General features: G+C 34.6%; 1 protein-coding gene across 1 annotated transcript in view; it reads right to left on the bottom strand.

Moving 5' to 3' along the window:
* The window catches only part of LOC149805055 (uncharacterized), a 142060-nt gene that overhangs the window by 97159 nt on the left and 18678 nt on the right, over positions 1-26223 (bottom strand). Inside the window, exons 7-16 of the mRNA XM_089946902.1 lie at positions 24725-24875; positions 19661-19876; positions 13255-13408; positions 11477-11748; positions 10766-10969; positions 10347-10485; positions 3419-3453; positions 3022-3163; positions 2254-2474; positions 1538-1705 (exon numbers count right to left, since the gene is read on the bottom strand). Of these exons, the coding sequence (XP_089803028.1) occupies positions 1538-1705; positions 2254-2474; positions 3022-3163; positions 3419-3453; positions 10347-10485; positions 10766-10969; positions 11477-11748; positions 13255-13408; positions 19661-19876; positions 24725-24875 (1702 nt within the window). The remainder of the gene's footprint in view (positions 1-1537; positions 1706-2253; positions 2475-3021; positions 3164-3418; positions 3454-10346; positions 10486-10765; positions 10970-11476; positions 11749-13254; positions 13409-19660; positions 19877-24724; positions 24876-26223) is intronic.

Genomic DNA, 26223 nt, shown 5'->3' with positions numbered 1-26223 from the left:
CATTTAACAAACAAGAGATGTTTATAACTTTATAACAAGTCCATTAAAATCATGAATCGAAAACTACACTGTTTAAATATCCTCTATAATTCATACTGTTTCTATGCACAAATTCTTCACCTTGTTTCTTCAAGATACGATTTTGCAGAGACTCAAACTCCTTGATCAAACCAATTTTATCATGTAAGGATGGTTCAATCCTTCAATGCTTAGTTCTTCACTCTGACACCTGAACATGTACCTGAATTACAGTCTTGGCTACTTAAATGTATGTCTGTAATGATTGTTTTCCTATGAAAATCCACTGAGTGAATCTTACTTTTACTGTTGGATCAGTCTCCATCTGCAGGCTTCAAAAGTGTGGCCACATGCCTTGTTAATAAAGCATGGGATTTAATTTTTTAAAAAAAACAAAATGATCTTCTTAGGATTATTTATACGAATGAATAGCATCAATCAAAATTAGATAATAAGGATATAATCTTTCTTAAGTGTCTTAGCTATAGACAATTAGTAATAATTTACTTGAAAAGTTCAATCTTTTTTATAGCGCAATAAATTTGGACTAGATTATTGTTGGACCTAATCTGTGTCAGTCCATGTGTTAAGTATTTTTTAACCCAGCATGCCCTTGAGGCATTTTGTCACCAATAAACCTAATACATTTTTTTCATACCATACAAAAATCTGTTCCACTGTGTGTCAGGAATTTAAGAGGTAAAATCAGTTTCTAAATTTGAAGTGAGTTTAAGCTTTTGGTTTTAATTAAGTGTCAGATTAAAATTTGCAATAAGAATTTGCTTCAGTTTACTGAGTTAGAAGGTTTGGGCTTACTGGGAGAAAAATGATAATATTTAAGATGGAAAAATATGAGACCTGTAAATTTTTTATCCATGTGTGATTCTGGTATTCCAAAGGTTTGGTTAACCAAACCTTTCAAGGTAATTAATTCCAATATTATACAACAGAAAAAAAGTAACACAAACCTGCAGATGAGCAAACAGAGAATGATTTTGTCAATTTCAGGCATCCATTTGTTATTTAGTTTGCTTCTGGCCATATCTGTCTAGTAACAAACTACAGAATTAATAGTGTGTTATTTGTCAAAGTGATGATGTCATATGCATCAACAGATATGTAACAAATGTAAAAATGAAGCTGGCAGCCATCATGAAAAAAAAACTGGAAGAAACTTTCAAGAAGTTTTTCGAACACTTTGTTCTACTATAGCATTTTAGTTCTTTATGGGTTGAACTAGACTGCAGAAATCTATAAGCATTTAAATGTTTAAGATAAAGTCCAAATCTTTAGTGTATGTTGGTTGTCAAGAGTATGCATTAAAACACTTCAACATGTGTTTTCTAGAACTTGGAGAATGTAGTTTCTCTGAACTGATAAGTTATGAAGATCAAATAAGCATATAATATTCCATATCAAAATTATAACTTGAAATTGCAGGTAATTTTTAGATGTCAAATTTCTTTTGATGGAATGTTTTATTTTTGTTATGTGTTTATGCAAAACAAAACATGCATACACTTGTTCTGTTGACATAGTGCATATTCTCTACTTTTGTCCACGGTGTAAGTGTTCTGTCTATATGACTACTGTCTGTAAATGCCCACTCATAGTAATCAATGACAGAAAGTGCATCTTCTTCATCCAGTACATCAGAATCTCGGAACTTTTCTACTGTCACCCTGATCTGAAAAAATTAAATTGATGCAACACAAATATGCAAAATGACCATACTGAATTAAAGACAAATAGATCAGATTCAAGGTTCTTTTGTAACAATTATCTATAAAATAAAATTTTACTTTAAACATTTTTTTCCATCAATGGTACAGTAATGTTCACAATCTGTATTTAATCTCTTACAGATGAGGAAGGGTGTACTTAAAGATACTATTTTATAATGTAATCACTCTTGAAGCTACTATAAAGTGCTATTTGAAAACAAAACACTTTTATAAAGTCTGTTTATGTAATAATGTTGATTTCAAATATGTTATATCTGAAGATAATATGTAATTAATAAACATGACATGAAGAAAACTGAAAGTAACTAAGATTTTAGGAACATCATTTTCTTTTCTTCACTGATATTCATATTTATTCCATATCATGAAGGTGACTGGACAAACTTCATAAATATGTCTTCCATTGCAACAAAATCTTACTCTATTTTGATGTGATCACAACAAACAGGACTGTTACTGATTTAATCATGCACCAGGGAAACATACTTACTTTCTTTTCAGATGTACTGTAAAACACATCAATCCCACCCATTATAGGTGGGTTAGGAATCACAGTGACCCCATTACTAAATATTGGTTGGTAGCAGAACTGATCAGCACACAGCTCAATGGCAACCCTATATGTTTTTCCAGCTTGTAGGACTAATTCACTGTCTTTCAACTCATTCATTGTTGGCAAGTATTCATAATCACTCAAATCCTTCCAGTAGCCTGAATATGAAACAGATTCACTGTTTGCAAGTACTTCAAAGTCACTGTTTATCCTAATCTTATAAATGAATCAGAAATTATCATTAATAGGTTAAGATTCAATTTAAATTTAGAAATTGTCATTAACAGATTAAGATTCAATTTCAATTTAGAAATTGTCATTAATAGGTTAAGATTCAATTTAAATTTAGAAATTGTCATTAATAGGTTAAGATTCAATTTAATTTAGAGAACACAAATTTTTTAAAATGTTTAGAAAGACAGACATATAGTTAGAGGAAGACAAGCACACTGGTTGCTGTCAACAAGAATACAGTGATGGGATGAACCTGTCAGGAAAAGGATAAAAAGAAGAATAGTCAATTAATAAATAGTTATATAATTCGAAAAACTGTTACAATTACTTTTATAACATAATATTTTTATGCTCCAAGAATAGCAGTAACATTTCCAAGTATTCTGGAGGTAATCTGAGTATAATTGCAAAGAAAAATGCTTTCAAAATTTAAATTTAAACATGTAGTACATAAAAAGTCATTAATCATACCAGTATGCTGGAATTTTTCCTGCAATTTCCAATGGGCAACAGATATAAACTTCATCATATTTTCTGGGATTGTCCAGTGGGCTTCAATGTGATTTGTACTTGATTGAAAGTCAATATCCCCTTTACAATAGGAAACTGTGTTCTACAAATTATTGGAAGAAAAAAAAACACCTTACTATTAAGTTGTGAATGCATGTTATCTACTGACTAACATGAAATTATGAAGAACATTTAAGATGAAATGATACTGGTGGTTAAAGTGAAGTCTGATAGCTCTGAATATAAAATTATCATTTATACTGACACTTCTAAATCTATGCTTTTACATCTAATATCTGCCAACTTCTGTAGAACTAAGATATGATGTGATGAACACACAAAAAGAATAACTATTTACCACAGAATGGTGTGAGAATCCAACACTTTGCATGTCTGAAAAGAAGAAAACAATCTAAATTGGAGCCACAGCTAGTTACAAATATATGCACTGACACACATGCTAAAACATATATATATATATATATATATATATATATATATATATATATATATATATATATATATATATAAAGAGAGAGAGAGAGAGAGAAAGAGAGAGAGATAGTCAGACAGAGACAGAGAGAACATTTGCTTTAAAGAAGGGAATAAAGGATGTATTTTATGAAATGGGTGAAAACTCAGTATTTTCATAAGTGGCAAAGCCAAATGTGAAAATACTTAAGTATTTCATCCAAGAGATGAAATATATCTTTTATTTACTGTGAGAAAGCTAAATTATTTTTTAAATGATCAAATGCAATGGCTAACAATATACAAACTGAAATGGCAGATTTCTTACTGGATCACATGCATTATCAATGGTTTACCATTTATATTCTACAGTGTTTTGTGCACTTAAAATATACAAGTAACAAGTGAGGCAGCCATACTTACCACAAGATCATGCAAGTGTCTAAGAATAACTTAAAATTTCTTAATCATAATGCTATCAGTGTCTATTAACAACAGTGAAAAAGTATTTATCATATACCATACCAGTGAATTATCAAAATTATTTCTCTAAAAAATTCCTATAATTCATGGCCTAGCATTATATATATAATTACACCTATAGCAGTTACTTGAGAGCATTATGAGTACTTCAAACAAATACAGTTGGATGTAAAATCTGTAAAATATGAATTAGATTATATCACTCTTTCATTTGACTGATATTAGACTACACATCTGAGTTCTTCCCAACTCACAAGAGAGAAACTTTGGCTATGAACTGGACGAAGTCACAATGCCTGAGGGAGATAATAAGATCACTACAGGGCTTATAGAGAAATTATATTGATGCCTATGACTCAGAATTTAAAGCATGTCATTAAAACAAAAGATTATAATAAGTATCAGCAATTACAGTGCAAGAAAGAAATTATTGCAAGATGTAAAGATGGTTTTATAACTTTCAATACAACCACTCTTTTCTAGTAAAATATGTTTCTTTGATAATACTTACCTGATCATATTACCTTAGTATAACTACTACCAGTACCTCATAAATCCAGCCCTCCCAGGCTAAAACTTTTAGGTGGCAGGGGATAGTTTTATAAATTGGCCCCAGCCAAATTTTTTAATTTACAGCTAAGGTGTGACTTCTTCAGCTGTTATTCTTCACCAATTAAAGATATGGCTATATTTGTGAACAAGGTGTTGCATGCTTGCGTTTTTCTTGAAATTGGTGTGAGTCATGTATGCCTCCCATAGTTACTTTACAGTAGCAAGACAATTAAATACAAATAGTCAGCTAGAAAGAAGAGCTAGACACCCATAGCAGTAAACAAGTGGGTTCAGGGCAAGTAGAATATCTCAAAAACAGCTTGGATGGCAACTATTTTGAATTGTGTCAACTTGTTTAATACACAATGTTTTGCAGAATTATCACCTAGGAAAAGGGCTTGTTTTGCACTGAAAGCATCACATGGTGTCAAAAATGACCTTTGGACATGAAAAATGCAGGTATAAATTTGGGGCTTGGGTAAATAAACTTCTTTTGCTGTGAATTGCTATTGACTTCTCTGGCTAAGTGAATAATATTCTTATCCTTTGTTTTAATATAGCTATAAAAAATATGGACTTTTTTGGACCTCACCTGTGTATTTCATTTGTTATGAATTTTTACACTAGGCAGGTGAATATGGCATTAAGTTTGTATATAAAAATGGTTCCTTTCACCCTTAGCTTAAAAGCTATAAGTTATGTCCCCCTAGGTGGTAGTTAGTTATCTGCCCTTTATACCAGGGTTGGTGTCAAATCTTGTGAATATTTACATTACTACTGGAACAGGAGGCATGCTCAACATATGGATGTAACTCAAGGGAGGCTGGGAGCGTGTATGTGTATTATGATCAGTTAAGTATTATTTTACTAAAATAAATTGGTTTCTTCTTTAAATACATTACCCAATCATAATAACTTAGAAGAATAGGTAAGATGTAGAGGGAGTTCCATCCCCTTATAATGGAAAGGCTATCTCTGGTCCCCTTAGGCCTGTGAGACCGCTTCCTGAAAACCTGACTGAAGAATAGACTCCATCTGTCAAGCAGCATCTTCCAGAAGGAAATTTTGTTGCTTGTAAATCCAGTGAAAGCCATGAATCCATGTCATTATGAAGCTGTCAAATGACCTGGAAAGTAACCTAGCTGGGTATGCACTACAAAACCAGTCACTACTGTACTGGCAAGACAGCATCTGAGGTGCTTATTTATGAGAACTTCACCACTCCCATGGCTGCTATCTGTATGTAATGCTTTCCAAGTCAGTTACTCAACCTGAGTACAATAACAGTTGAACACTGATTGGTCTTTGTTTATAACCATGTCAACAAATGCTGGAATATTGGACCAAACTGTTTATGGAGAAGGATGAGGGAAAAATCTGGTGCCAACAAGCAAAAGACTTCCTTGATTGATGCCAAGAAGGCACAATTTTCTCGTCAGTGAGACAAAGCAAAGATGAAGGAGCATGGGAGTATACTTAATCATACCTAGGTGAATGTGGCAATGCTAACAACTCATGTGCAATCTGAGATGAAATTGGGAACATTGTCGAAAGAAGTGACTATGCTTACAATTTGAACACAAAGCAAGTGTTCCCTTTTAGTGACAAAATGTAGTGACTCCATATCCTGAGTGTACTAATAGGGCACTGGGTGCATCAAGTGATCTATAGCTGATCCAGGAAAGTGCATTGTCACATGGTATAAAGTAGGCCAACTGCAATGTCCTTCCTTCTTTTGGCTTAATAGCTAAGATTGACCGTGGTAGTGAACTGTTGTGATCTAATGCAGATTTGGTTGATCCATGAGAGTGCCTACATTGTTTGGGTTCAGCAAACTGGACAAAGATCATTCATCTGGTGGCTGACAATGGACAATCAGCTGTGGTATTGACCCATTGTGATCAGTTATATGACAGAGTCCAGTCATGACAGAACAGGACAATAGCAGTTGGCATTATGTTGTCCAGTTCATTAATCTGGGATGAGATAAGGTATCCAGCTGATCTACATTGCTGGTTTGTACATCTGAAGTGTAAGGCAATAACTGAGGTGGTTTGTTTTAAATCTGATGTTGAGTCAATGCAATAAATGGCTTACTGGTTCTGCCAAGAAAGGTTTATTATGATGCGACAGTGAGGGAGGAGGTGAAAATGACTGCAACAGCTTGGACTGCTTTGTGGTTGATGAACCATCTGGAGTAAAATACCCATCCAGAAGCTAGTCATTTCCCAGCATGCAAACTGATGACACCTTCATCCCTCAACGTGCGCTTCTGCACCTTTTTCCCTAGTAGCACCAGTACTACAGCCTACTGACTTTCTGTCATTTTAAGCAAGTCCAATAGGTATTCATAGAATGGTAAAAGGCATATGTTGTTGCTAAAATAGGTAGATTAATCAAGAATCACTAAAAATACTTATAAAGTGGATGCTCAAATATCAGTTGTAATAAAGGTTACCTGTAGGACAGACCAATTGACTGCCTATAAAAGTAAAATCACAGAAGTAACTATGAAGTAGACACTTTGATTAAACTATGAATAGATTTGGCAAATGTATCAACTCTCTAAAGGATGAAGATCACCTGGCACTTTAAGTTTTCAAAGTTGTAAAGAAGAACTGTCAGCATACTTAAATGATCTGATCTTCTTACTCTTAAACACTGGGAAGATTCCATATATAAGAACATCCAGGTGTGAGTTACAAGTTTTTACATATGCAGCAGCTAAACTCTGGAATTCTCTCCATAATAATTGTCAAATTTAAGTTCATTCTAAAGACCTGGTCTGGGAGTATGTTGTGTAAGATTCTACATAAGTAAAAAGTTGCTGCTGCTACCATAACAGGCTGAAAGTTTAGTGTTTTAATTTCTAGTCTTTTATATTTCCTTATAGTTTTGAGGTAACCTATATGTTGGCTTATGTTGCATACACACGGTTTTTGATGGATTCTCCTTCAAATTAGCTGATACATTATTTCTGTTCTTCCTAGCTCTGCTACATGTGTAATGTTTTCCTTTTTGTTGCTTTTGTTTTGCTTATACAGTTACTTTTAGTACTATAGTTTGCTTGCAGCTTTCAGTTCCTTCTGATTCCTAATATCTATTATTGTATGTTTCTCTGTATATGCTTCTGTTTGCTAATAACTGACCTGTCTTGAGAGATGTATACTTCCAAAGCATTAGCACTTATCGTATATGTACACATTATGCATGTTTTCCATTGCTTTGTTAAACTCTTTGTCCTTGTAGTTTTAAAATTTATATCTTAAGTATATATTGGCCAGCATTTATGCATGCATATTCTAACACTACAGTTAACTGTAGAGAAGAATATATTTATGTAAACTGATTTCTCTGCATTACATTGTTAAATAGTAATTATAAATTGGGGTGGAAATGGGGAACAAAATATGTTAATTTAAAAATTTGCTTGCACATAATATGGTATCTTAACATACTTGTCAACTTTTCAAAAGCCAAGTAAGCAGGTTGACTAAAAAAATAGGAAGATCGGGACCTAAAATCGGGAGGTTTTTCATGGCATTTTTAAGCCTCATTTTCACTAAATATTATCTGATATTCTGGGCCCAATAAGCATGAAATTCTCAAAAGATATGCAGTTTCTTCCTGTGATATGCCTTATTTTTCCCCAGGACATGCCCTCTTTTCATATTCTGGTCTGCTGTGGCCAAACTGCATAATAGCTAAAGGTTAGCCTTAAATAAACAAGAAAGAAAGTCAGCATGACTAATTAACAGTTAATCCTTATCATTGCAATTATCTTCTGAATGCAATTATCTTGTGAAAAGGACTGGCCCTTTGACATAATTCAAAGAAACCATGTTCTACATTGTGTGTTGTGTAAGCACTAGCAACTGATTGGCAAATAAACAATGCCCTATTTTGTTGTAATTACAGCGGTGCCTAAATATGCAGTCTCAAGCTACCATACATGTGGCAACTATTTTTCCCATGTTTTACTTCCTGATTTTCTAACTGAAAGGCATTTAAAATTGTTTACTAAATAACATATTTATGTTGAATTAGTTTTTTGAGGGCACATAAGCTGTTTGATATGTTTCTTTATTCCTTCTTTTATATTAATAATGGTAATTAATGTTTTTATATATGGTACAGTAATGTCAGGTATTTACTCATCTAAGTTTCTTTAGTGGGAATCTAGATGCTACAGCATCACAGTGATCATTCTTGGGATTGAAACTAATTGCTGACAATTTTATTGCTGTAGTTTATATTTTGTTGTGGTTTATTTTCAGATTTTAGTATTGTTGAAGGGTTAAAAAAATGCATAAATTGTGAACAATGCTAAAACTTACCACTCTATTTACTGGAGAAAAAAATCTTTTTAGTGTGATAATTATTTAGTCACAACAATATTCATAGGTGATAAAATAGAACATAGCTTCTGAGGATTGCATAGATATATCTATTTATGTAGGACTTTTTAGGAGAAATGTAAATTAACATAATGTAATAATTGTAGTTCTCTGCAAAAATTGGGAGGTAGGCATGGAACAACCATCAAAATCAGGAATTTTTTCTCCTGGCATGATAGTTGACAGGTACGTCTTAAGTGTATGTTGGCCAACCATTATGCATGTAGATTTTAACACTGAATCACATTTGAAAAATATAATCTATTCATGTAAAATGATAACTCTGCACTGAATTGGTAAAGAGAAATTATACATTGAAGGAGATGCATTTTTAACATAGAAACATTTTTTAACTAGTACAACAAACAAGAAAGGATGTATCTTTGCATGTATGTCAGAAAGTTAAAGTTAATTATTTTATTGTTATTTGTGGTTGGTAAAATGGCTCCAACAATCTAATGTTTCTTATTACTCCAACTTTAAATCTGTATATGTATATGGTGCTCTGAATTATTTTTGCTTTGGCTGTAATGGTATTTGGTTTCTATATATCCAACTGTTCATGAAGGATGAAAGAGAAACTTTTTTAAAAATGCTTGTGTGTGTGTGTGTGTGTGCATGTGTGTGTGTGTGTATGATTTGGATTTTTAATGTAGCTTTTAAAAAAATTCAGTCATATCGCTACAATGTCTGCGGTGTGGCAGTTTATAGTGATGTCTACCACTGGGGCATCATGCTGCAGACATGTAGCATCATGCCCGACACAGTCACATTGTCCTGACACCAGGCCGACCTGTACTAACACTAAACTCTTAATGCTGAGTGCCGAGCGAGGCAGCTGTTAGTACCATTTTTGCAAGTCTTTGGTATGCCTTTGCCAGGGATCAAACCCATGACCTCCCACATCCATGGCAGATACTCTAATTACTAGTCCACCAGAGGGGTCAAAAAATGTTTGTAATTATTTGCTTGTAAATTCTAGGTGCCTGAATTTGCACATTTCTGCATTCTGTTTATGCGGTAATATCATGGCTGGCTTATATATAACTTCTGTTTCTACTCTGTAGTCATGTAATACCCATTTTGTAATGTTTGGTCTACAAGTGAAATTGAAGTCAAAGAAATGTATGTGTCTGCCAATCATTATGGTTGATTGATGGAGTATTCTGCTTTGAAGGTTGAGTAGTCATGGAAAATATAATTACAGTGCCACACAAAATCCTACATCAATAGCACTGTCAACAGATTATACAAATTTTGTGGTTATAGGTACAATTTATATGTTATCTTTCCCCTCCAATAAAATTTATCTCTTGTACAAATTTAACTTTTAGCAAAATTGACACTTTTATGCAAAAACATATAGAGTAAACATACATTTACCCTCTGAACTGTTACACAGGGGCCCATCAACGATGTTAACGGACCAAATTTGCATGCCTTCCTTAACAATAGTGACACCATCTGAGAACTGGGTAATGTTTCCTGCACCTGTTATGGCTGTTACAATGTAGTAGTACTTCTGGAATACACACAGTTCAATTAATAATAATAATAATAATAATAATAATAATAATTTCTACAGCATAATTATATAAACATTCACATACTTGGAGTCCCCAAGTACTTTTAAGAAAAATATCACATGAGACTGAGAGAAACGGTTAAATTCATTAATACAGTACATCAAAAGATCTATTTCATTACTAAACTATATGCAACAATGCAAAATGTATTCATTGAAACTTCTGTCCTTTGAACTCAATATTCATCAAGAGGTCATTAAAAACTACATCACATACCTTGAGAGTCTGTAAATTTAGATTTGTGAATGTGTAAGATGATGAATTGGAAATATCAACACAGTGGATTGTTGTGGCAGTATCTTCTTTCTCCCCAATGCAGACATGGTAGACCATGTCCAGATGAGAGTGGTGGAATCCATACCATCGGCCTGACATTTCTGATGTGCTTGTCTGGAAGTCTATGTCATCAATAGTCTGGAACTAAAAAGTTTTATGAATTACTAAATGCATTTAAATTCACTTCTATAATTCACAAATCAAATACTTCTTTATTGCGTAGTCAATGTACATGTAAGTACCAAAATACCAATAATTTTTTTCTTTTCTTTGAAAGAGATTGAAGTTTGTAAACAAAATGGACTCCAGTGTTGAAAGGAGCCAATTTCTTTTAATTGTGAGTACAAAATAAAGGCTTCAAAAGTTGTACAAGTGTAATATTGTTTATTTATGCACTCATATATTATCAAAGCTTCATGGGATTTTCAGGTTTTTTGTGTGTAATTGAAAAATATATTTCACCTCGTTATATTATTTTTACTAAAATATATTCTATCTATTGGTCAATATAAGGTATCAGTTTAGTTTCTCAGAAGACATCAGGTATCAATACATTTGGTTGATTGGATACATATACATCCATAGCAAACTTTCATTAATTTTGTAGTCTTATTAAAAATTCTAAAAATTAAAAAAATAAGTTTTACCTACCAGACGTGTATTGTTAGCATCAATATCAACAACAACCCCTTCTGTAGGAAGCTGAGTATTGTGTAAGTAAGCATCTGAGGACATCAGTGTCACCAATCCGGCAGTATTCTCTGCTTTAATGGTAATATAGTAGTTCCTATTTTCATGCAAAGCCCAGTGCAATTGGTCAACACGGACAGCACTGCATGTTACAGGGGTGATAGTAGTATTGCAACTTCCTCCACTCTTTATTTCAGTATACGCCATCACGTCTGTGCCAAATTTCTCATAACCTGATTTTTGACAAAAAAATATTTATTCCTGTCTGCATGGTATATTCAAATTATAAGGTTTATCCAAAAGAAAATCTGAAAAGGTAATTGAAGTCTTTGTTGCAGTCACTACACAAAAAAGTATGATCAAAATGATAAAGTTAAGTTTAAGCACAAAATAATAATAATAATAATAATAATAATAATGCTATTAACATTACATTTCTGCATTGGTGATATGTGATATCATCTTTTGTTCCTCTATAACTCCATCTCTGTCTAAACCAGTGGGTGGGTATTTGAGATAATTTTGTAAATAAGATTGTAGCTAGCTGTGAGAAGAGCATAACCCTCTGCCCCTTCCATTTGGATTCTTGAATGGAGGGGACTAAAGATGAAAGGTGCAGTAACTGTAATTACAGTGACACGAATGAATATATTTGACCAAACTTTAAACACACAGTCATAGCAGGTATACATCCAATATATGTAACAGATTCTGAGTGCAGCCTGTAGTTTTAATTCAAGCTACGTTGTTAGAGTAGGTTTGGAATATGTATTTAAAAGCTAGTATATTTGCAATGCAGAGTTATCCAATCAGCTTTAGCTAGTAGCAGTTGTAAATGTTATGTCTAATGCATCAATTTATCTGGGTGTAGTTATGTGCACATTAATAATGTTGTGTTGTGTAATGATGAGTCTGCGCTTGTGTATTAAGTTTGGAATATAGTATATATTCAGTTACTTTGTTTCCTGTAATGTATTTTTGTTGTTATAATTAAGTCTTAGGTAGAATAAGAAAATGAGCATATAATAAAAGGTTACTGCATTTGTACAGGAAATTAAGAACTCATTTTGTTGGATGGATAAACTGCACTCCCAAGGTCATGCAGTATTTCCATCAGAAAAACTCTTTCATATTTTCACATACAAATGCAGTAACCAATAAATATTAAATGGAAAATGTATTACTGTATTTACTGTATGTATTGGGATGCCATATTTGTTGGGACACCATAAATTAATTTTTAAAGTCATTTTATGTACACTGTATGTTCTAGGACATGTCATTTTGTTCAGTTGTAAGTTGTGGAAAACCTTTTCTATCTTTCAAAAATTACATGTCAGAAAAGGCAAACTTAAATTTTATTTAAACAATATTAAAGTGTGTACTTGAGATAAATCACTTTAATCCACTGCAGCATCTTCTCATCAACCCAACCATTCTTCTGCACACGTATGATCCATACTTTTGGTGCACAAATATTGTTTTTGCTTCCTCATGCTATGAAAAGTTATAATTGGAGACAACACATCTCCTGACGCAGAAACTGCAAGGACTAAAGTAAGATTTATTTTGTTTAACTGCACCAGTCCATTTTTTTAAAATTTATTTTCAAAATTTCCATGAGCACTGGTTAAAAGCAACCAAAGTTGGCTTTCATATATATATATATATATATATATATATATATATATATATATATATATATATATATATATACACACACACACATATATACACACCTATGGCAAATTGAAACGTTAATGGTGATGAATCTTCTTCATCAATAAATGTGTCTCCTGACCAGCTGGCCTCCAAGTACTGGCCTCTCAAATGGACAGAGATTTCACCGTTTACAGTTGGCTTTGTGGTATCAACAATAAACGGACCAAACACCTGCAAGATCAATGGAAGTGTTAGATATTATGAAAGTTTCAGAATTTTAAGTTTGTTTGTTGTTGATGTAATATATATTTCTTTCATATCAAATGTAATTAATACAATTTTCAATTTTTTAAAATTTCTTTATGTCTGAATTGATCCAAATGATTTTTTTAATAAATTTAATGATTTTATTTCTTATCCATATTGCAACTGCAAAAATGCAACAGCATAAATGTAGTGGCCAAATAACAATGTGTTTATAATTATGATATAAAAACATATTATTGTATTTTTATTTCTTTGAGACCACAAATCATAATACATCCATTCCCAGCACCTAAAGAAATGTAAAAATTAAATCAATCATTTTCAGATGGCTGTCAAACCAGAAGCATCCTAGAATTTCTTAATTACTGTATATAACCTCTTCATGATTCATGTAGAAACCAATAATTCACTGTACAACTATTGACAAATGCAATATATTTATACATTGTTCCTTCAATTGCTCTCTGGGATTTTAGAATTATGTATCAGTCATTAAAGAGTTAGCCATATGTTGTTTACTTTAAATTGTGGAGAAAATAAATTTCTTCATGAGTAACTTGTTTAAATCTTGTATGTTTTTATACTACAGGAGTTTTGTTATTTTCTATAATCTTGAATTTATACTGAGTGCTTCATTAGTTAATACTGAATACTGTATGTAACAAATAATATAAATTTCCTGCCATCCGAAACTTGATAGTTTGTTCTTTAATTTTCTCACATGCTTCAATTCTGATCAAGCAATAATGATGATACCAATATTTGGAGTATATATGACTCTTCAATAATACTGACCTGATCTTATCACCTTAGGAATATGACAACAGCCTCTCAAATCCAGCCCTACCAAACTAAACCTTTAGCTATAAAGCTAAAAATTGTCTGCCAACATAGGTAGGAGTCAGACAGAGTGGCCTTTCCTTAATATATAAGGAATGGTGCCAAACACCATCATTACTTCAGTTACATCTGGAGCATAATGCATGCTCTGTAAGTAGGATGTGATTGCAGGAAGGTTGGGAGGATGTAACTGTATTATCATCAGTACTGGTGAAGACTTATTGGTTTCTTCTTCAAATGTGTTACTGATTCATAATACCTTCGGACAAAAGATAATACATGGAGGGAGTAACATCCTCTTACATACCTGCCAACTTTTCAAAAGCCAAGACGGGAGATTGAATGAAAAACTGGGAGATTGGAACCTAAAATTGGGAGGTTTTTCACAACATTTTTTAAGCCTTGTTTTCATTAAATATTTACAGCTCTTCAAGGTCCAATAAGAGTAAAATTCGCAAAGTATGTGAAATTTCTCCCTGTGACATGCCTTATTTCCTCCCAGGACATGCCTTCTTTTCATATTCTGGTCAGCTTGGTCAAACTGCACATAGCTAAAGGTTAGTCTTAAGTAAACAAGCAAGAAAGCCTGTGTGACTAATTAGCAGTTAATCTATATCATTGCAATTATCTTGTGAAAAGGGCTGGCCCTCAGTCATAATTTTAAGAAACCATGCTCCACAATGTGTGTTATGTATGCACCAGCAATTGACTGGCAAATAAAACAATGCACTATTTTCTTGCAACAGCAGTACCTAAATAAGCAGTCTTAAGCTATATGTATCATACATGTGTCAACTTATTTTCCTATGTTTTATATCCCTTTTTTATTCTCAATTCAAAAGGCATTTAACATTGTTTACTAAATAACATATTTATTCTGAATAATTTTTTGAGGGTACATAAGCTACATGGTATGTTTCTCCATTCCTTCTTTTAATTCAGTGATGGTAATTAACATTTTTATATACAGTACAGTAATGTCAGGTCTTCACTGGTGTAAGTTTCTTTGGTGGGAATGGAGATACCACAGCATCACAGTGATCAATCTTGGGACTGAAACTAATTGCTGACAATTTTATTGTTGTGGTTTACTGTTTGTTATGGTGTATTTTCTGATTTTAGTATTGTTGTGAAGTTAGAAACATTCATAAACTGACCTGAGCAATGTTTAAATTAACATTCTATTTATTGAAGAAAAATGTAATAATCAGGAGTTCTCTGCAAAAATCAGGAGATATATGAAATCAGGAGGTAGGCATGGAATGACCCAAAAAATCCCCGTTTTTTTCTCCCATTGGGAGAGTTCACAGGTATGCTCTTAACCCTCAGAAAAGCTCTCTCTTGTCCCTAAGTTATGTGAAGCAACATTTAACTACTTCATATAACCCAGAAGAAATAGTATGCTTAAATGTGGTTACTTGGAAAAATTCTCCCCTGAAAATCCAATGGAAGTTGTAGTTCCACGTCTCTAAGAATATACTGAGAGACCTGGGATGGTAGCAACAGCCTGTTGCACATCTCTAAGAATATACTGAGAGACCTGAGATGGTAGCAACAGCCTGTTGCATTGCTGTTATTGTAGGTCCCACCAGGTCTAACTGAGCTATCTGTGATGAAAGGGTAAAAACAGATGAGATCTTACTCATTGCATTTACTTGGTACATTTTAGATATAACTTCTAAGTTCAAACTGGGTCCTGTTGATGGCCCTGATCCAACATGGAAAGAGGTTTCACCACAAAAGACTGACTGCTGGTGAGTAGGAGCCTGTTGTTGGCAATGAATGCAGAGACCATCATAATTGAAAGTGAACCATCCTTACAGAACTGAAGATAGTTTGGGTTGAATGAAATGACATTTTGCTGATCATACCTGCTGTAGACAGGACAAGTGGGAAGCAGAGATGACCCAATGATGCTCAAGAGAGCCTTATCAAACCATGTCAGAACCCAAAAGAGATTCCATTTCAAGAGTTCACCAGAATGGCTTTGTTTTGTCTTCTATCATCCCTTCTGTGGTTAGGCATTGTGTCTGAGATAAAGAGAACCTATGTTATGGTTTGTACTGAAACAATGAAATCCCAGTCAAGAAATTACATTATTTGTCTCCCCATGAGGCTATGCCAAGTGGGGAGATGAATAATTCAACTCTGCAGTTGGGATTTCCTTGTTTTGGTACAAACACTGACATAGATTATTTTTCTCACTCACTTATTCCCAAGATAATTAAAATAACTCTGTACTTTTGCGATTTATTTAGCAGATTCAAAGCACAGTATTGATCAGGTACTATTATTGATTCTCACTCTGTATAAAGGTCATCAGGTTTTGTACTCTTTTATGAAAATCTGAATAATTATCTAAATAGAATCTAGCTATATATACTGCTCTTAGAAAAGAAGCACCAAAAAAATCATAATTGTTAGTTGTTGGAAGTATTGCACAATGAGTGCCTCGAGCCACATGCCTTTTTGTTTCAAAATACTGTGCATTAATACGGATACATCAACGAGGGCAATGGGGGACCTGGCAACCCTAAGTAAACAAGTTCCATGAATGAAGAAATAAACATAAAACCATTTTATATTATTACTGTATCATAGCATTTAATATAAAAATAACAATAAGTAATTAATATCTTTTATATGGATAACTTTTAATTTTAATCAGTTTTAATTTGGAAGTGTGTGATTTGGATAGTAATCTAACTTTTTCCGCAAGCTGTAAATTGACCACTGCTGTCCTGAAATTGACGTTTGTGTGTTGTGCTGTCCACATGCAATTCATGAAACAGATTTCCATGCATATCCAAAGTAAGTTGTGTTCCATTAGCTGGAAAACTGCCATCAATACTAGGTCCAGCATAGAACATACAGCAACATTCTGAACCAATTGTTATTGAGTCATTGAAGTTTTTCTGACATGTGTGTCTTATAGTTTATTTTAATGTAATTGGATGGCAGTTGTTAGTGAAATAAAGGTTTATTGACACTTGGGTCCTGAAGTTGCCTTTCCAAGTCAGCAACTTGACTGAAATGTGGTAACTGTGTGAATACTGGTTGGTCTTTCTTGGGTAATAGTTCAATGGATGCCATTGCGAGAGCAGGAATAGATGGACAACATTCAACTGATAACAGGTGAAACATTGATTCCCAGAAGCTGCAGTCACTGGGTCATGCAAAGACTATGGAGCATCATCATTCGACAAGTATGGTGAGGCAGAATCTTAGATGTTGTTCCAGAGAGAAACTGCAAACCATTCTAGAAGTCCATCTTGATTGAGGTACAGTAACTTTTAGGTAATTACTGAATCATCCATAGCCTTAGCATGGTATCAGGCATCCAGATCTGTACAGCTGGAACAAGAGATTTAAACTATGATAGGCTGTCATAGGGCCATTCAGTGTTGATCTTCAGTGGAATGAGATAGACCTGTTGAAGTACCAGGCCCACATGGCTCCATAAACTGTATGGACCAGTTCATGGATCTTGTTTGAGTACATCATATCAAATGGTCACAGAGTGATACATATCAAATGGTCACAGAGCAATATGAGTGCATTGTGACACTGTAATAGGTGGGCTGATATATCCTATGAGTACCAGTGTTCACAATTTGACAAATATGAGATATCTGATCAATATAAGCAGTCCATTCATTCAACATTATAGACAAGATCAGCTTCGGCATTGGCCTAATGTGATCTAAATCTAATGTCCAAATCTAACAGAACTGGACCATCTTTTCCCCCCAACACATGCCAGGTTCATGCTGCCGGGATGGGCTATGGTACACAGCGAGGGTCTTGAACTCAAATCACCCTGAGGGCTGCAGGAGGGCACTTTCAACAGCCCAAGGGTTGCGACACCTTTGTTATCTCTCATGACACCAATCACTTTGCAAGCCACAGAATACAGCTTGGTGGGCCATTTGTTTAAGACCCCTCTTATACAGGTATACTTATGTGATTTTGTATTAAGTGAATTTTCAAAAAAAAAAATTTCTTTTTAGTGAAGACTAAAACACATTGAAATTATTAGTTTGAAACAACAATAAAAAATAGGATTCATAAATAGCTAAAATGAATGGTATTATAAATTAGAAATAATTGATCTATGACTTTTTTATGAAAAATAAAGGCAGCTAAACTAAAATCCCTGCATCTGGTGAGACGGTATTGATTCACTTTTGTAAAGTCAGTCAGGCATCAGTTTATAAATTAACAAATATAACAATGTCTATAAAATGATTACCTATAAATGTTGAGATAATAAATGATAGCTTACATGTATTATATCTGTGAAGCACTGCTTACAACCTTTGTCTAAATGAATTGACCAATTTAAGGGTTACAAAATGTTAGAAAGACATTGTCTCAGATATAAAAGAGTTAAAAATAATTATAAACATGCATGGAGTGCACTTCCTTTGCATGAGAAACTCTTCCAAATCACTGTAGTTTGACAAGTAACTCCTGTCATTGGATTTCTGCATGATATCTAGCATGAGCAGAAATAGTAACAAGAGTATTGATGGTATATGGTGCAAACTCCTATATCTAAGGGGAGATCACTTTGCCTGATTCATACTAATGAGGGCTGACAATGTTTTGCTTTTATACCTAAAATTTTAGTGGTGGTAGAGGGCTGGATTTGCAAATGGTCGTACTCCATGGGTATTATGTTTGGGTAATATATTCATAGAAGAAATAAAAAATGTACAGCATCTGGATGAGCCATTCCATATTTTAGGTACAAGGAATCCATATTCTTTACATACTGCACATTGTATAACAGTGCACTTAAAAAAGTAAGGGTAATCTATGTTCAGTATTGATGAAGTAATCTCTTCTGAGACATTGCAATGACTAATCACCTCCCTCTTGATGCTAATCACCTTGATGACTTTAGTTATTTAAAACAAACTGTCAAATGTGTTGACTTATTCCTTTGAATTGAAACTATTAGCACATCAGCAACAAAACACTCAAAGCATACTTTCCTATTTTTACTTATATACACCAAGTTGTATCCAAATAACAATAAATTAGTATAGTGAGTTACTTCCAATTTATGAATAATATATTAGTTATGTGTATGTAATATTTCTTCACTTGCTTTCAAACCATATTTGAAATGCCAGTTGTGAACTAGTCTGAATTCAGGTTAATAACTTAGTTTTTTGCTAGCTATTTGCAGTCCAACATGGCACAGCATTACACAATCATTAGATTATTCCTTGTCAGCTAATTTGCATGCAAATATTTTAATGTTTGACTTGCATTTAAACTGCAGTTAAAATGAGAGTTGTTATCATAGTTTATTAGTAGCATGGTTTATCTGTACTTATTTTCCTCATGAGTAAATATTTGAACAACCTGAACATTCATCACAGATGATTTTGATGTTGTCCTAATGAGTATGTAAAATCTTTCACCAATCAGTATATTAGGATCTTGAATGAAAACACCGGTATGCTGTTTGGTAGAGAAAAAGTCCATACGATCTGGAAACATCGTGTTTGTAGAGGAAAGTCCGACTTCATAGTCATGGACTCCACCTGGTCCACTTTCTGTTTTCCATGACATGGTGAGCTAAAAGAAAACAAATAAAATCTTAGTCTCACAAGATATACTTTCATCACATTTTTAAAAAATGGAGATCCTGTGCTCACTTCTCCACCTGCAAAAGCACATTTTAAGGTATTTAAATTAATTTTTACTGATTATAGGGCATAACTAAGTTTATAAATAAAATTTTTAAAATTTTAAGGATATAATACTTACCTGTTGCTATTGTGTAGCTTATTTTTCTGATGTGGAATTTGCAATGTCCTCCAACTGACAAATTTTGCAGAATATTCAGGAAAGTTTCAGACTAGAAGAATACAGACCCAGTCTGCTCCTCGACATATCACAGGTACATGCACAGTAGTCGTTGTTCTTTTTTTTAAGAACACTAACTACTTGTGTGATATCAAAGCAGGTGCGAGGAGGAAATTTGGCAGTAGTGACAGGTAACTATTACATCATTATAATTAGTTTTACCCCCACCCACCAAACTACATTTTAAATTAAAATATTTGTGCCTGTTGAAATTGCCAGATCAGTGTGAGGCTCATGACTTAAAAAACTGGTGCTGCAAAGAAACACTCACCATTATGGTGTAGCAGAGTCCACAAATCAAAGTTGGTAACTGCTTTAGCTATTTATTGTGCCTTCATCCACTGAATAACATAGGTAGAAGGAGGGGAAGGTAGTGTGTGACTGCCAAAATGCAGCCTCCATAACATCCTCCAATGACAAATGGATTAGATGGACTCCTAAGAAATAATGGTATGAACCTCATGGATGTCAATCATCCTGAGTGAAAGGTCCCTCTTAGTCATGGACTGATATGCTCTCTTAATCATTAGGACCATCCATCTAGAAATAGTAGATGCTGAAATATCAGCAGGGCCCTTCAAGGGAAGGAAAACTAATTTCCGCTAATAAAATATGTTTCTTCATGAATACTTTCCTAATCATAATGCCTTAGGAGAACTACTACAGTACCTCCCAAATCCAGATGAAACTTTTAGAAAAAGAGAGATAAAGGTTATCTGCCCACCTAGGTGGCAGTTGAACAGAGTGATATGCCACTGATACAGGGATAAGCAGCAAAAGCCACGAATATCACATTTACTACTGGAGCATAAGGCATGCTCTCTATATGGATGTATCTGTGGGGAGGCTGGAAGGGTGTATGTGTGTTATGATTGATTAAGTATTTGCAAAGATACATATTTTACTAAAAACAATTTAGCTTCTAATTTAAATTTATTAATTACCCAATTGTAATATGTTATCCTGTTTAATATGATCTGCAGAAAGTTTTCTGCAGAAAGTTGTTTATTTCTTTTTGCAAGATTGTAGTTTTGAATGGGTCTGTTGGAGAGTTTGTAGCTGATGGGACAGAGGAGGTGTTTTGAATGTGATGGAGTCCTTAGGAAACCACTTTCTGGGTTCAATGATCACTGTGCCAAATCTTGTCCCTTTTGGCAGCAAAGAATTGAAGCATTCTTATTAATGGAATCTGTGGGAAGGGTGGTGTGGAGATGTCATTTTTGAGAGATAGAGGCAGTCATGAAGAAAAACTTGGTGTAATCGATAGCTGCTTCTCGGTCTTTTGGCCACTTTAATTCACAAGAATTATGGTTTATGACATGAGGAACTATGAGGAACTAAGGTATGACAACTTATCAGAGGTTTGTGTTTGACTCAAGTCCTTTGGTTCCATTTATTGGTTTCCTGAAACATTTCTGCACTGGTGCTGCAGCTGAGGGGTGGGAAAATGTGTTTCCTTAGTGGCTTGTGTGTGTATTTCATTGATCTGGCCATCAGAAAGTAGATTAGAGGATAATGGTTGTGATTGTAGTTTCGCCTTATGATAATCCTTAAGGAAGGTAAGGTGGAAAGTAGTGCATCTCATTCCACCAACTGTAAATTGACAGCTGCTGTGATGGCATTGGCTGAAGTAAGTTGAGAAACTTTGTTCAAGACCTGGACCATCCTGAAGACCGACTCCCATTCACATAGAATCCAGAGTAAGACAGCTATGTTCTGCCTGCTGGAAGATAGCCACCGATACTAAGTCCATCACAGAGCCCATGGCTACCACATTGCAGACCAACTGTTACGCGTCACTGAAAGGTGCTTGATCCATATGAATAGAGTATGGTTTTGTCATCACCAAAGCTGCAATGTCCCAGTCAACTGTTGGGTTTCCAAATGAAAAGCAGGTGTATGGCAATAACAGAACCAAAGAGGATAAGTTGATGGAAGGCATTTTGTGAAAAAAAGAGATGATTGACGCTGATGTAAACCATTCAAAATGTCTGTGATTCTGCCAGACTGCAGAAGTAATCTGAAATTGAATTCTTCCTCTTTCAGGATAAGATCAAGAGATGATGGAGTTCTGGTCCAAATGGTAGATAAGGTAGGAGGAGGAAGGCAGAACTCTGGTGGTAAGAGGCAGAAAACTTCTTCAATGGAGGCTCTGAAGGCTGAGTCTTCCTGCAACATAGAGATCAGGAGGTGAAGAAGGAGCCTGAAAACAATCATCATTGTCTCTGCTTGCTAGAGGTGCGACTGATGTTTCTTGAGTTGCCTGAGATGGAACTGGCAATGGTTGTTGAGATTAGCTGCTAACAAAATGTGTGGAGTGCCCTGAAGAAATGGTGAATTTCAATCAGTCACTGATTAAAATGTCCCTTCTACTGAGCATGGGTGAGAGAATTGAGAGGTGGCATATGTCAGAAGCTGAGGTGGACAGTGCAGTGAGGTCATATGTGGGTTAGACTGGTCTCCATAATTTCCTGTATTCATTGGGTTTCACAGAATGAACAAAAGATTGATTTCAAGGAACATACTGTGTTGAGGTCTTTATCCCTGAAGATACCTTGTAGTAGGCCTAGGCTGGTCAAAATAGAATTAGGCCATGCTTGAATGGAGGACGTCATCCAAGTCATAATGTTGTGATGGGTTATGGGATGTTTGATTCAATGTGACCAGTCTGTGTATCGATGGAGTGAAAAAATACTTTGTTTTGTTAATTCACTCTATGTTTATCAACAAGAACTGTAAAGTGGAACCCTCAGGAGGCAAGGCCTAAAGGTATAACCAGGAATGAGGAGTCCTGTGGTGGTGACATAGGTGCCAGGGCTATCACCGATCTTGTAGAGTTTTGGCATTTTGTAACTGGAGACCTCTTTGTTGATTTATCTCCCGTATCTGCCAGAATTCCCACACTGAGGACATGACAGCATGTAAACTTATAGTGTCTTTGTCTTGTCCATGGTTCTGTATGACAAATAGAAAAGACTGTAGCTCTGCATCTGTCTCTTATTACTGAACACAAAGACAGTGCAGAGCTATGTCTCATAGTCTTACATGAAAAATAGCAGACAAATTTTATAATTAGCTATAAAGCACCCAGGTAAAAACCAAAACAACTCACCATACTCCCATATATGTAAATGCAGTGAATCATGGCATCTGAATACTTCATGTATTAGCTGAGAAAATTCACCACTATTTAGCCAGTCATTGTGTAATTATACATATATTAAGAGTTTTCCATAGGTCTAAGGGACTTGCATATTAACATAATTAAAAGTACAGCCCAATCTTATCTGTGAAGTCACATAGTACAATTAAATGTGAAAAGATGACAAAGTGTGGCTAAAATTGTAAAGGCAGAACTTTGTCAACATAGAAAGAAAGACTAATTGGAAATTATAGATGGAGTATACTTTCCTTGTGAAGCGAGAACTCCTCCAACTTGTATCAGAGTTGATTCTAGCTTTTGTTAGGTCTCACATGTTGAGAGCATTGCTTCTTGGCACAAGCTGAAGTAGTAACTGAGATATTCATGGGTTTTGCTGCCAATCTCTATATTCACTCTTCCGGTCCACCACCTAGGTAGGCCAATAACTTTTAGCTCATTTTAGCTAAACATTTTATCTGAGAGTGTGAGGTAGTAGTACTTCTCCTAAAGTATTATGATTGGGTAATGTATTTAAAGAAGAAACATTTCTTCTTCTATTTCTTTTCTCTTTAGAGGAAGCTAAGTAGAATCATAAGCCTGGTGAGTGAGATGGTCTTCATGAGATCACTGTCTTCATAGTAAATGGGGCTACAATAACAAGTGATTGGTACTTTCAGATCAGTGCCCAGTGCCAAGTGGATACCATCTGGTGATCAGTGAGTGCCCAGACACTCGTCATTGACCAGTCAATATAAAGTGACTGTTAACTGCAGAAGGACCCCTCCTCAAATGTATAAACCTAGAACATAGCTCTTCCATTCCAGGTAAAAAGATCCACTTGTAAACAACATCAAGCTTACGGCTGCTCAACACTCATGGTGATGGGGGATACAACTCACTCTAAACTACCACCATGCTACTGGCTTAGAGACAATTCACTCTCCACCCTGTAGGATTTGAGAGGGTATGCCACATAAATGTGGTACACAAGTGAAGGCAAATATTCTAGAGCATTTTGAACTGAACCAATGCAAATGATGCCCTCCTACAAAAAGATAGCTACTGCACATAGGCCTGTGATGTGGGGAGCAGACTGGTTCTGTGTTCTCCTAGTCTAGAACTATCCACAATATTCTCCAATAATCATCAGAGGAACGAAGAATTTTTATTATACAAAAGATATTCCATCCCAGAAAAGGTAAGCTATGAAATAGTGACAGAAGTGTATTACTGATTTTTAAATGTCAATATGTGTGCTTAATACAACTTTCTTCCACTCAAAAGTAACAACCATATTCCACTGCTTCAATATAAGCATTCAAATATTTCCAGGATTATCAGATGATTAAAACCATACCAATTCATATTATCTTTTAGAGACATTCATAGCATTTTAACATGGGGAATGAACTTACATTATGTATTGCTGTAAGAGTTCCAAGTATCTGCCTCAATGGGCCAGCTATACATGCAATGGTAGGCGATATTGATTTTGAAGTCCCATTGGCATAACGCTTCATGGGAAACTGCTTCAGAACCTGCTCATTAATGCTTGTAGCCTTGTGTCTGCCAATAATAATAATTATATCATGTAATGCAATATTATGGGTGATATGAGGATCAAAATAGCATACCCTATAAGGAGATTAATCGTTATCAATACTGTTCTTAATGCACTGTTTCTTCTAATGAAAGTGCTGAGACAGAACAAGGAATGATACAGAACAGGAACATCTCAAAACAAACAAACAAGTCAAAGCAATAACTTACTGTTCATGGATGACTTGAAGCTCCCTAGGTGAAATAGTTCTAAAACAGTTCACCTGGACCAAACAGAAAGAATTGTCACAAATAACATCCAGATGAAATACATAATGAACAACTGAGAGGCTATTGGTATCAAATGTTGCAAACTGGAAAAATCAAAAGGATATCATACTCCATCATAACCAGAAACTGAAATGATTGGAAGGTGAAGCCCAAAAGTAACTAGTCATTCTGGAAAATGAAAGCATGAAGCATGAAGAGATAGAACAAAAATTCAAGAAAAGTATATGTGATGGGATTCAAAACTAAATTCAGGTAAACACAACCAGCAAAATCTCAACAGTCACAATCTTCAAGTACACTGAGTCAGCATCTTAAATCGTACCAAACACTGTGCTGCAAGAAATGTAAAGAGACACTAATAAGCCAACGTGCATTTATGGCTCACGTCACCTACACACTGATATAAACTGACTGTACTTTCATAGGAATATGGGAAGAAGAGGTATGATAAGTGTGGATGACAGTTTTGAGTTTGAACAAAAGATACCAAGGAAAATGTAGTAGAAAGACTAAACAAAATTTCCTTCCAAGTGCAAGAAGAATGCCTTTGAAGCTCACTGAAGGAAAAATTAGTAGTAACAAAGAAGACGCAATGAAAGAACATCAGAATGGTGGGAGAAGGCAGTGCTAGGACAGATTGTAAGGGAACATAAGAGTATGGTTGTGATGAGATGGCTTCAGCTGGAAGAATTAATGAGACAGAAAAGGTCTGATGCAAACTGGTTCTTCTGGTCAACATGGTGAAAGCAAATATACAAAATCAAGATGCTCTACCATTCTTGACGCTGTGCAAAAGTATCATTGATGTGGTCAATCATCAGCAAACTAGCTCAGATTTAATAAATAAATTGTCCTTAGAGACTAGCCCTTGCAATAAACTGGAATTGTCTTTGAAATATGGGATGAGTTACACAGACACATGGCATGATCAAGGTGGTGGAAATGGCCAAGTAAAACCCTGTAATACTTCATCATTCAGTCAGCTAGAAGCATCTATCACAAACTACCAGATACAACACAGAAAAGCTAGACATAAAAAGAAAGAAACTTGATTTACATCACCAACACAGGAGTATCAGAAGAC

This window comes from Sinohyriopsis cumingii, chromosome 2 (assembly GCF_028554795.1).
Source record: "Sinohyriopsis cumingii isolate HCF-2022 chromosome 2, ASM2855479v2, whole genome shotgun sequence".
Taxonomy (NCBI): domain Eukaryota; kingdom Metazoa; phylum Mollusca; class Bivalvia; order Unionida; family Unionidae; genus Sinohyriopsis; species Sinohyriopsis cumingii.
The sequence above is the reverse complement of the archived record's forward strand: the minus strand, read 5'-3'. Positions and strand labels throughout refer to the sequence as shown.